Source organism: Sceloporus occidentalis, unplaced genomic scaffold, assembly GCF_023333645.1.
Source record: "Sceloporus occidentalis isolate IW3139 unplaced genomic scaffold, rSceOcc1.0.p SCAF_10, whole genome shotgun sequence".
In the NCBI taxonomy this organism is placed as follows: domain Eukaryota; kingdom Metazoa; phylum Chordata; class Lepidosauria; order Squamata; family Phrynosomatidae; genus Sceloporus; species Sceloporus occidentalis.
Window position 1 is genome coordinate 25,704,099 of NW_028316990.1, and position 12,479 is coordinate 25,716,577.

The window sequence follows — 12,479 nt, forward strand, 5'->3', positions numbered from 1 at the left end:
CTGAGTTGAAAACCATCCTGTTCAGAGAAGCCTTCCCAGGCATTGCATAATTGTCGCTTACTATTTGATGTTCTTTTGGTGCCTGTTTATCAAACCATTTCCTGTATTGCTATGTACTGTATATGCATTATCCTACTTGAGAGTATGTATTTTCCCTGGAAAATGATTAACCATCCATTATGAAGCCAAGCCCTCCCTCCAGTCCATCTGCCTTGGTCCAGGCCTTGGAGGTAGAGAGGAACTGCTGGACCTCTTACCCTTTCCCTCCACCTCTCCCTTCTCCTTCTGTGTCATGTCTTTTTAGATTGTAAGCCCAAGGGCAGGGAACCGTCTAACTAAAAAGATTGTATGTACAGCGCTGTGTAAATTTACAGCGCTTCATAAATAAAGGTTAATAATAATAACAGGATCCCTATGAAAGTGAAAAAACTACAAATCAAAAATCACCATTTTATTTTAGCTGCGGGAACACCCCTCTGGGAATTTCTAGGTCCTCCAGTGTAACTCTGTGGTCAACATCTGCCACAAGTTGACCATAGGATCATGCTGGAGGACCAGCAAATGTCTAGAGAAGTAATCGCTAGGTCCTCCAGTACAGCTCTATGGTCAACTTCTGGCAGAGTCGCACCGGAGGATCTAGAGATTCCTAGAAAGAACATTTTAATCAAATCTGCAAATAATCAAGTCTACAAAAGTCAAAGCTGCAAATGTGGAGGCCAACTGTATTCAAGAGGCTACAATTGGGTTCAGAACCTTGGATAGCTCCTTGAAAGTGGAGTTGTTTCCTCACTTTCTGACACAATCCAGTTTGGCTGAAACCTCCTCCATTTATATATAGTAATTAAATGTATACAAGTTTTTTGTGGTTTTTTCGGGCTCTGTGGCCATGTTCTAGAAGGGTTTATTCCTGATGTTTCACCAGCATCTGTGGCTGGCATCTTCAGAGAAACTATGGATGCTGACCATGAAAGCCTTTGCCTTCACAAAATGTATCAAAGTCCATTACTTTGATGTTTATCACACTATACTCTTAAAGTGCTACTATTCCACTTTGACTCCTCTAGCTGCCTCCTGTTGCATTCTGGGATTGGCAGTTTTAAGGAGGAGTATTTAGAATTCTCAGGCAGAGAAGTTCTCTGCCTGAGAATTCTAAATACCCCTCCTTAAAACTGCCAATCCCACAATGCAACAGGAGGCAGCTAGAGGAGTCAAAGTGGAATAGTAGCACTTTAAGAGTATAGTGTGATAAACATCTTTGTCATCCTATACAGGAAGAGAAAGTTAAGTTTTATCCATTTTTAATTATATGTACAGCACTGTATAAATCTACAGCGCTATATAAAGAAAGTTTAATAATAGTGATGATCATTAAGGGGAAGCATCCTCTTTGCACTTAACCATGTCGACCCTCCTTTTCGTATATGAAATATGAAATCAATATGAAATCTGAAATCAAAAAGGTTTCATTATGGAGAGGTGGACTCAGTATGCCTGTACCCACCCTCACACAAACACTAACCTTACTAAATGCACCCCCAGAACTGTTCTAAAAAAGATTAACTTTTGGTTACCTGCAGCCCTAAGACCACTGCATTTCCCATAATGTCATGGCTTTATCATGCTGGGAGATGCATATATTCCTGAATATATTCTCAGTATATATAATAACAGGTTCCATTTGCATATTACCAATCTCAGAACATCCTCTTTTCCTCTGTCTCTCTTTCTTTCTTTCATAGGCAGGGTGTTGCTGTGCCAAGCAAACCAGGAAGGATCTCCCGTATACAGTGCCCCCAGTTCACTAGTATACACATCCACAAGTAAGCCAGTGTTACAGCTCTCTTTCTGATTTTGATTTATTTTAATTCTTTTTTTGCCTGTGAAATGTCAATCACATCACCTTTTTCTTGTTCAGCTTAATGTGATTCTATGAGAGATGTTACTTAAATGCTTAGGTTGTGTCCCAAGATTCTGTAGTATGGCACCATGGCAGTTAAAGTGGTGTCAGACTACATTATTTCTACTTTTTAGATGCACTCCAAGTGTGCTCAAAATGCTCGCTGGTTCATCCAATGATAGCTAGTTCATGCAACCAACAATTCAAAGATGCATCTAATCAGGATTTATACACCAGCGCCTGATGCCAACTCTGTTTTCTTTCCAAATCCAATGAAGACTTTGTGTGTGTGTGTGTGTGTGTGTGTGTGTGTGTGTGTGTGTTCAAGATTTCTAACATTTTCAGATGTTCACTGATGTTTCCCCCCTGGCTTTCTTTTTTCTGCTGTGCTCTTTTGGCTGTTTATTGCATTCTTGCTCTGGACTGCTATTTTTAATCATTGTTATGGGAACTGCTATATGCTACTTCAGGGCTCCAGGAAAATGCAGGGAATGCCTAGGCTGTGAACACCAAAATAACTTTTAACATCATGAAGAACATAGTGGAGGTCCTATCAGAGTTCTTTGTAACTATGTGGCCATGAACGTTTTGTCTTTCTGTCTCCTTGCTGGCCAACCAATAGAAGACCAACCTGAGGATCAAACCCCCAGATGTCATGACCTGTAGCTTCCTTGCACCACCCAGGTCTCATGACTTCTACAGCAGTTCCAAAGACCTAACCTTCACCAAAGGAATGCCACAGGTGTTCACCAGACACCTACTTTCTCACCTCAGTCCCTACCAAATGATGTATTATTTAAAGGCCAGAGCAGAGTTGCATGCAAAAGCAGCTCAATCTTAGGTTTTCTGAAATCAGATCTGCTCCCAAGGTTGGCCAAACATTCATGGGCTGTCCTCACCATGCAGGTGGAAATTACTATTTTTTGTTACCTCCCCACCATGTTTGTGCACCATCACACAAATGCACCACCTATGCCTTCCATTTAACTCCCTCTTCCCAACCAGCTGCCATCCATTTGCATGGCCGCCCCTTTGGTCACACATTCGCATGTGCGACGCACAACCTGTAAGGTGCATCGGTGTGCAAGTGATACACTGGCAAAGCACAATCGTGGAGGTCCCTCATACATACCCTCTTCACCCTCTTTACCCCATGCCCCTTTACTGAACTGTCTGGTTTGTGTATGTTGTAATTACATCCATTGCGTTATTGGCAACCAGCCCTGTTGGTCGCACTTTCACATTTCTTGCTTTGCTGCAATCCCACACTGGTGCTGGGCTTTTTATATGCTGGTGCATTTTATATGCTGCCTTTCCACCTAGAGTCAGAGTATCTCAGCTTCTCCCCCCCCCCCCCCCCAGCTCTTAGCTCTGGAGTGTGGCTTTATATCCATTTCCAGCCGGTTTCACCTTGTGTGCCGTCTAAACAGCCAGGCTTCAAAAATGTTAGAAGCCATTTTATTTGGCCAGTGCGGATGACCCCTGAGTCACCACCCCAAGACAAAACTCCAGTTCCCCATTCAACAGTGTAGGGTAAGCAAAAAGAAAAGGGGGAAATTTCCTACCTGGTTCTGAAGTGACCAGCAAGCATAAACTGTGCGAATGGGTTGTTTGCAATTCAGCAAAAGGAAGAGGTGAGAGGTGGCTAAAGCTTATAATACCTCTTGCTCTGCCTCCATGCACTCTTTGCCCTGGTGCACAGCGCCACAACACTAGATTAACCTGGCCTCTCTTCATGTGCAGCCGTCAAACATGCCTCTCTCCTGCAACTCCGCACAAGGAGGGGGGATCCGAATACTCCTTGGCTGGAAACTGCTAGGAAAACCGAGTGTGGTTTCCTAAGCATTGGAATTGCTTTGGACATTTTAATTTAGAAAGAGATGCTTGTTTGTGTCGTTGCTTTTTGGATTGCTTGCTTGGCCACTGCAGAGATGGGTTCTTAGGATAATTTGCAGTAGACGTGACAACAGATTGTCCTGTCAAATCCAAAAACAAAACAATAAGACCAGCAAAAGTGTGGCAAAGACAGAACAGAGTAAAACTAGCAACAGGGGGAAATGAAAAGGACTGCTGCTGGTTAGGTGCATGGTTAGATGGTCTGCAGAGACCATTTCACAAGAGGAGGCCTCTGGCAAAATGTTTCTGTGGTCAGGTAAGTCACACCTCATCTGTCAGAAGTGTGTGAGGCCTTCTCAGATATGTATGTATGTATGTATTATCACAACATCTCAGTTTCCACCTTCATCAGCTCCTCAGAGTACATTTTGAGCAACTGATGCTTAACTGATGTGATGGTGCTACGCATGTACACTGATGCAACAGATATGTTACAGATGATAGGCCTGTTTGTTAAATCACTTTAATAATTAATTGTATCCTTCTGGGGTTCTAGAACAAACTTGCCAGGAGTGCTTATTTTTAAACCCCATTTTTATATTAATAATAAATTTCCAGGTAATACTGATTCTTTTTATTTACGCCTCCTATTGGATAATTGTGATTCTACAGTATCCCATAAGGTGGCTAAATTTTGTTATATTGTTTGTAAATTGCGCCCTCAACTGACAAATGGACATCCTATTACTGTGTAGATGTTTTGTTTGGATATTTTTAAGTATAGTTGATCATAAGTTTATATTTTAACCCTTAACAGTTATGTTGCTAGCTGTGATTTTGTTTTATACTGGTCAAAGACCAAATAAATTTATATTACTATTACTAATAATAATTTATTACCTTGCATTATATCTATTGATTAATCAATTGATTGATTAATCAACATTCTCCTGTATCATAATCCTGGGAATGATGACATCTCATAATGCTACCAAGTAGACCATACATCAAGATTTGACTATAACTAAAAAGGGTGCCTTGGAGAACTCAATATAGTTTAAATGCAACCAGATACAGTTTACTATAACTAAAAGCCCTTCAGCAACCATGTATTCTTTTAATATGTAGCATATATTCAAAGCTACATATAGGAACAAATTCTAAGAAATCACAGCAGCCAAAAAGTGGGTAACCACAAACACAAAGCAGGATAACTCTCAAATAAAGAACAAACTCCCCATGAATAATATCTAAATATATAATATGAGATGTATGCAAAATATACCTTTTTTATAGGCTAACAGATATATTAGCAGTAATAAGATTCTGGTAAAACTTGTTCTGGACCACATGAGAGAGAAGCACGCCCAAAACATTGTGGTTTATTTCAAATGGTAGTTCATAGGACGGTGGCTCATAGCAGATGTCATTCCCAGGGGGCTCTATGGAGGTACAAAAGCCCCAAGCATTCCAGATGTTAAGTTTAATGAGACTTCCACATCTGCCATACAGCCCAGATCTGTTAAGGATAATTGTCATCTTCGGGACAGTAACAGGAACCCAGAGGTTTACCCAGACATTGCAGCACCTGGGAGAGATCCAACTAAGGATCTTACTGCAAAAAGTCCAGCGTTCAAATATGGCTTTCTATACTTCTTGGCTGAGAAAATGGCAACGATGGTGGTGGAGGTATGATGATGATGATTTTATGCATTTCTATCTAACCTGTTCACTAGTAACAGGGCTCACAGTGGCATATAGATTATTACATACACACACCCACACCCTAAATGATCTACAGCAGGGGTAGGCAACCTTTTTGAGCCGGGAGCCGGGTTGCTGTCCCTCAGACAACTAGGGGGCTGAAGCTGGGGGGCGGAGCTTCCACCCTATGGGGGCGGGGCTGCGTGCCGAGGTGGAGCTTCCACACCTGGGGCGGAGCTTCCACACCCGGGGGGCAGGCCTCCTCCTCTTTGCCGGCCCCTAATGGGGCCCCAGGCCCCGTCAAAGGCCAGCAAAAAAGCCGGCAGGGGCCGCCAGCGCTGGAGGCCTCTGCCTCTTTGCCGGCCCCTGATGCCAGAGGCCCACTGCCGCCGCAGGAACCCTCCTCGAGGGCCCCAGTGAAGGCAACGGGCCTCCCAGAGGGCCACTGCCACCGCCAGAGCCTTCTTGGAGGGCCCTGGTGACAGCAATGGGCCTTCCATAGGCCTGTTGTCGCCGCCGGAGCCCTCCTGGAGGACCCCAGTGAAGGCAACGGGCCTCTGGGAGGCCCGCTGATGCCACCGGAGCCCTCCTGGAGGACCCCAGCAATGGCAATGAGCCTCTGGGAGGCCCGCTGCCGCCGCCGGAGCCCTGTTCAAAGACTCCAGTGGCCGCAGCGGGCCTCAGCGAAGTCTCGTGTGACCTTTCTTGTGGTCACGCGAGACTTCACCTCTAGGCGCTGCCATTTTTTTTTCAAAATGGTGGCGAAGTCTCACGCGACCTCGCTGCCATTTTGAAAAAAATGGCGGTGCCCGGGACCAGGGAAAAGCCGCAAGCGGCGGCGGCGGCAGGGGCAGGCAGGGGCCGGCCAAAAGGCCTCCGCGGGCCGCATCCGTCCCAAGGGGCAGAGGTTGCCGACTCCTGATCTATAGGCTTAAAACCACTATAATGAATTACATTACAAAACTGTGTACAATTGAATGCTCCTCATAGTCAATTCATAACAGAAATTCTGATGGAACAGAAAAGTCTTCACTTGCTACTGGGAGGAAACCAAGGAAGGAACCATCCTAGCCACCCTTTGGAAGCAATTCAGAGCCGCCAAGAAGCTTTAGAAACAGTTCAAAGCTACCTTTCTTTCCATGAAAGGAGCCACAGAGGACAGTGGGACACAGACAAGGGAGATTGCTGTTGTTGTGTGTCTTCAAGTCAACCCCAAGGTGACCTTCTCATGGGGTTTCCTTGGCAAGATTTGTTGAGAGGGGGTTTGCCATTGCCTTCCCCTGAAGCTGAGAGAGTATGACTTGCCCAAGGTGGGTTTCCATGGCCGTGCGAGGATCTGAACCCTGGTCTTCAGAGTCATAGTCCAATGTTCAAACCACTCCACCACGTGGACTCTCTTATAGGGAGCTATGGTCCTTCAAATGTCAACCCATTTCCATCAAAGACTACTTTTCCAGGTCTCCCCCTATTCAGAAATAATGAGAAGGCTCAAAGGGGTGAACCTTGGGCTCAGAGGCTGGCATGTCCTCATCTCTCCTGGACCTCCTTCTGAATACATTGGTGGCATAGAGATGACCGATGCTGCTTGTTCTCATGCATGGAGGTCTCAGAATCAGGAGTGTCTAGCCTCCAAAGGATCAAGCCTACTAGGCTTAGGTGCCACTGGGTTTCCAACCATTCATGGTCCTGTTAAGTCCTCTTCTCGTACCACTGGTTTCTAAGCCTCCTGGTCTGTACACAAGCCTTTGTTCAACTCTTAGGTCTTGATAGCTATAGACTTATGTAGGGCTTGGATTGTCTAGTTTAGGGAAGACAATGATCACATACTATAGTGCAACGTGGCAAGAGCTTCTGCATTACCACTGTTATTTCGCTAGAAAGACCATGTGTTGCTTTGCCTGTGGTTATCATTCCTTGGGAGTGAATTGTCCATCTAGGGCAGAATGCTATTGCTTAGACCTAAAGAGAACAAACACACTAAATCAATTGTTGAATGGATCAAACACTTAGACTCATAGAGTCATAGAATCATAGAAAACTGGAAAACAACAACCTGCTCAGTGCAGGATTTCCAGCTAGAGCATCCACATCAGGTAGTTGTCAAGCCTCTTTTCCAAGACATCCAAGTAGGAGATGTCACCACCTCTCTGGGCAATTGATTTTATTGCCATCCACTTTCATGCCCAAGAAACAGCTTCTAAAGGTCAGTCAACATGTATCTCCTGTGACTTCAAACCATTAGACCTAGTTCAACCCTCTGAGACAACAGAAAACAAGCCTGCACCGTCCACTTTGTGGCAGCCCTTAAAGTATTTAAAAAGTGTGATCATGTCTACTTTCCATCTTTTCTTCACCATGCCAAACTTGCCCAGCTCCTTCAACCTTTCCTCATACGTCCTGTGCTCTATACATCTTATCATCCTTGTTTCCCTTCCTTGAACTTGCTCCAATTTGCCTAAATTGAGATGCCCAGGATGGAACCCATCTTTCCAGATGAGGCCTGACCAGCACAGAATATAGTGGGATTATCATTTCCCTTGAGTTGGAAAATGTAGTTCTATTAATAAAGTCTAAAGTAGAATTTGCCTTCTTTGCTGCAGCACCAGACCGCTGGCTCAACATGATCAGCAATGTATGATCAACAATGACTTGATGGATCTATTCCAACTGGGACTAACAATAGGATTTAGGCCCTGATCTGGCTTTAGTTTCCCGTGGCGTCATCTATATTCAGCAAGGGAAGAAAAACAAACAAAAAAGGAGGGATGGCGGAGAAGAGGAAGAAGAGCGAGGGGATACAAATGCTCCTAAATCTATTCCATACTGCTCTAGTTCTTTGCATAATTGTCTGAGAAAACTTCCATCAGTTTCTGTAATTAAACTAATGGCCTAAACGAATTTCCAGATCACTAGCTATTCATTCTGATATGTCATTACGCGGAGTTCAATTAATAGGAAGAAAGTTTCCAGCACATTGTGTCCCTAAAACGCTATTCTATTTCAGCTGTTTTAATTAGCAATAGGCACTCTGCTATCGCCATCGCCAACCCACCCGTTCAGGCCAAACACACCGACTCAATGTGCCCTGTTATTGGGCTGTGGTTTTCATTGTTATACGGCACTGAGACAAACAGATTGAAACACAGGGTGATGAGAACCATAATGTCTTTCTGACTCTGAAAACTCTTAGGTCCCGAACGGGTAATTTCATTGCAAAAAATATCTAAATATTTATATCCCATCATGTACCCTGGCAGTTCAAACAGTTTAAGTTCCAACAAAAAAGAACAATGGCAATAGACAAAAATATACTGTATTTTAAATAATTGAACCGATTATACATAGGCTTGGAAGGATCGAACAATGGAGATGACGGGCATGCACATCTTGGAAACAGTAAGCAAGACCTCAATGATTTTAATAATTGATATATTTCGACTTGCTACTGGAAAGAAATCAGACTTCCAAAGGAAGGACATTTCACAATGAGTGTGCCACAGAAGCAAAAGTTCTCTCCTATATCTCCCCAAATGGATTGTTTCTCCTGGTAGACAAAGAGGAGAATCCTTCCAGCAGATCCAAAGTCCTAGGGTAGGCATAGGCCCAGTACAGATGGGCCTTTTAGGATAAGGAATACATGCTAGGGTTGCCTCGAGGCGTCGCTTACAGACGCCCCGCAACTCTAGCACGTATTCCGTATGTCAAAATGGCGGCGCCCTGTACAGATGGGTGCTGCCATTTTGATGCAACAGATGCTTAGCATCCTCACGTCGCAACGCCATTGTGATGTTGCGAGTGCACCACTGGCGCACTGCGGCGTCACAATGGCACCACAAAAAGAACTCACTTTTTGCTGCGCAAGGAAGCCGTGCGGTTTGTCTGCTGCAGCTTCCTCACGCAGCAAAACAAGGCATGGGCAGACCACCCTTTTTGGGCAGACTGTACCCTGCCATAGATAGGAATAGAAACTCTTTCATATAGTAGGGTCTGATGCCATAAGAACTTCGAATGCCATGACCAAGAGACCTTTCATGCTACACCCTTATAGCACTACGATTCCCCTTTAACTGCCATGGCTACATCCCATGGCTGCATGCCATGTTTTTAATTGTGTTGTTTTTAATGTTGTAAGCCTCCCTGGGTCCCAGTCTTGGGAGAAGGGCGGGATATAAATAAATATCATCATCATCATCATCATCATCATCATCATCATCATCACCATCACCATCATCCTCCCAGGGTTCATAGTTTAGCAATATCAGTAGCATTTACGTTTTTATACCACTTAATAGTGAACTCTCTCAGCGGTTTGCAATCTGTAAGCCAACTGCCCCCCAACAAGCTGGATATTCATTTTACAGACCTACGAAAGGATGGAAGGCTGAGTCAACCTTGGAGTCCTGGGATCGAACTCACAACCGTGTGGTTGTAGTACCAGCATTTACCAGTTTGAGGCACTAGAGCTATCTGACTGAGAATTTTAAGCATCCCTCCCTAACCTACAAAGCCCAGGAATCCATAGGAAGGAACCATGACAATCAAAGTGGAATTTGTCATTGTTGTGTGCCTTCAAGTCACTTCTGACGTATGGTGACCCTAAGGTGAACATCCTGTGAGGCTGAGAGAGTATGGCTTGCCCAGGATTACGCAGGGAGTTTCCATGGCCAAGCAGGGATCTGAACCCTGGTCTCCAGAGTTATCATCCAATGCTCAAACTACTATTGATTAATTACCAATCCCATTAACAACGTCTGTTGCAATAGATGAAATACTTCTATTCCTTATACTTCTGGCAATGATCTATCTGTTGTGTTTCCTCAATCTAAAGGGTTCAAAAGTCTTAAAATCAGTATTTGAGATGAATTAATGAGGCTCCAAAACCTTGATAAGCATCCAAGTTTTCAATGTGAAGTCAAAGGCTTTCACGGCCGGCATCCATAGTTTTTGTGGGTTTTTCGGGCTAGAAGGGTTTATTCCTGATGTTTCAGTTTTCATTTCGGGGGTAAATGAAATGAGTGTTGTGAACATTCAGGCCTTTGAGGGGAGAGCGTTCCACAATTGGGATGCCATAGTTCCCCACACAGTGTATTGACTTCACCAATAGGACATAGAGGAATCTTGTCCCCATGGTAGACCTCCATCCTCAGGTGGACACACATAAGGTTGTGAGAAAACTACACAATAGCAGAATGCTTAATTGCCAATGCAATTTTAAGCCAAAGAAGGCAGCTGCAGCGTTTGCTGCAACTGAAAGGGAATGATAATGGAACTGAAAAAAGCTTCGATAAACCTAGCGATGACTCTTGGGTCTATGCTAGACGTCGCTCAGTAGTTTATAAGGAGGGCTTATGTACAGAATCTGCTCCCCCCCTCTTTTCTCTGCTATCTTTCCCCCCTTTTTTGCCAGAGCTGTTGCTTTTAGAAAGTGAGCTCTAGCTACCGCCCGACTAACAGCCTCCTGGAAAGCCTCCGAACAGCATGGTTGTCATGATATTTCCTTCACGAAAAATACATATGACAGATAAGTAGCCACTGTGGGATATACTTTTGCCTTGTGTCAGAGAGATATTAAAACAATAAACTACGTTGCCTTGGGATTTTCGTGTACACGCCGGCTGGAAACAACACAGTGGAGATGAGATTGTTTTGAAAGGTGGCAAGCCAGTTGCTTCAAAGGAAGATAGGGAAGGGAAAAAAATCCCCAGAAACCTTCGGTGCCACTGACAGAAAATGTTCTAAATGCAACATCTTCTTAAGTAGATGGAGAGATAGTCTTGGTGCACTTTAAATCCCAGCATTGTAAGCGGGTGGAGGGCAGTCGGAGTTATCCATCACATTGCTAGGCGTAGAAATCTGAGAATAATAAATCAGTCGACACTGCATTAGTTGTTGAGGGTTTTTTCCAAAGAAAGATTTTCCCTGCACAAGACGTTTGTCAAATGGATGGATGGTGCAGCCCTTTAGATATTCATCTGAGAATAGTTATTGGTGGATTTAGTACAACCATATCTCACCACGTTGGTCATAACAGCACCCACATATCCTAGGCGGCTTAGGTTGAGAGAATACAACTAGTAGTGACAACACAAACCTCTTAATAAGCCATTAAAAATGATAGCCATGTTAGTCTGGATCAGTATGCAAAGGGATCTTGCAGCATCTTTGAGACTGAGTGAGAGAAGGAAGTTGTAGCATAAGCTTTCATAGAGCTGATCATGCAGCTGAGCATCATGGCCAGGTGATGATTTGAACTTGGGTCTTCCCAATCCTCATCCAATACCCTAACAAAACTGGAATTTTTTGCACTTGCTTTGGATCAAGCATGTATAGGTTTCCATTATTTTCTTTATTCATTTTTCTTTCTTTCTTTCTCAAACACTCCCAGTTATCAGATGCACAACCCAACCTATGGATCAGTCTATAAGCTCCTGGTGGACCTGTGGCTATGCTCTGCCATACATGGCCTTGGTCAATATGTACATATTAGAAAGGTGCATGTGAAAAATGCACACATATTGAAAAGAAGCATATAAAGATGCAGACATGGGGACCTTAGGAAGGGACCTGGTAGATTAGTGGATGCACCAATAACCTGATTCTCTGGGAAGTCATTTAACACAATCCATGACTACCTCACTGAGATCCTTTGCTATGCAGATCATAATCCAGGAATGTGTTCTTCTGCATTAACAGTTCATTAAGAGATGGGAGGAGGAAAAAATTGAACAGAAAAGAGATGTGCTCTTTATAATTTGAACAGATTTATTCTGCCTTTGAACAAAGCCACAATGGGCAATCTCACATGGTTCCTGTCCTCCTCTTTTTGTCATTTCCTTACTTAAAAAATGCTGGCGATTTCACACTTGATTACCTAACATTCATGTTGAGCCAGAAGGGGATGAACTGGTTTTTCTGTTCTCTTGCCTGTCAGTATATGGATGAGTCCAATGCATTTTTCTCCAACTTTCATAGTCAATGACCTTATTATGTTCGCTCTGAGAATTCGCTGGTAGCCAAGATTTGCAGTTTTTGAGTGCCAAGG

The 12,479-nt window shown here is 43.8% G+C and overlaps 1 protein-coding gene across 11 annotated transcripts in view; it reads left to right on the forward strand.

The window, feature by feature from the left end:
- Positions 1–12,479, forward strand: part of RBFOX1 (RNA binding fox-1 homolog 1) — a 1,300,148-nt gene that overhangs the window by 1,213,604 nt on the left and 74,065 nt on the right. For all 11 annotated transcript variants that reach the window (XR_016282484.1, XM_089540301.1, XM_089540299.1 and 8 more), the window contains one exon: positions 1,740–1,820. Coding sequence is in view for 10 of the 11 variants with exons in the window: in XM_089540301.1 (XP_089396427.1) it covers positions 1,740–1,820 (81 nt within the window). In the remaining variant the exon portion in view is untranslated. The remainder of the gene's footprint in view (positions 1–1,739; positions 1,821–12,479) is intronic.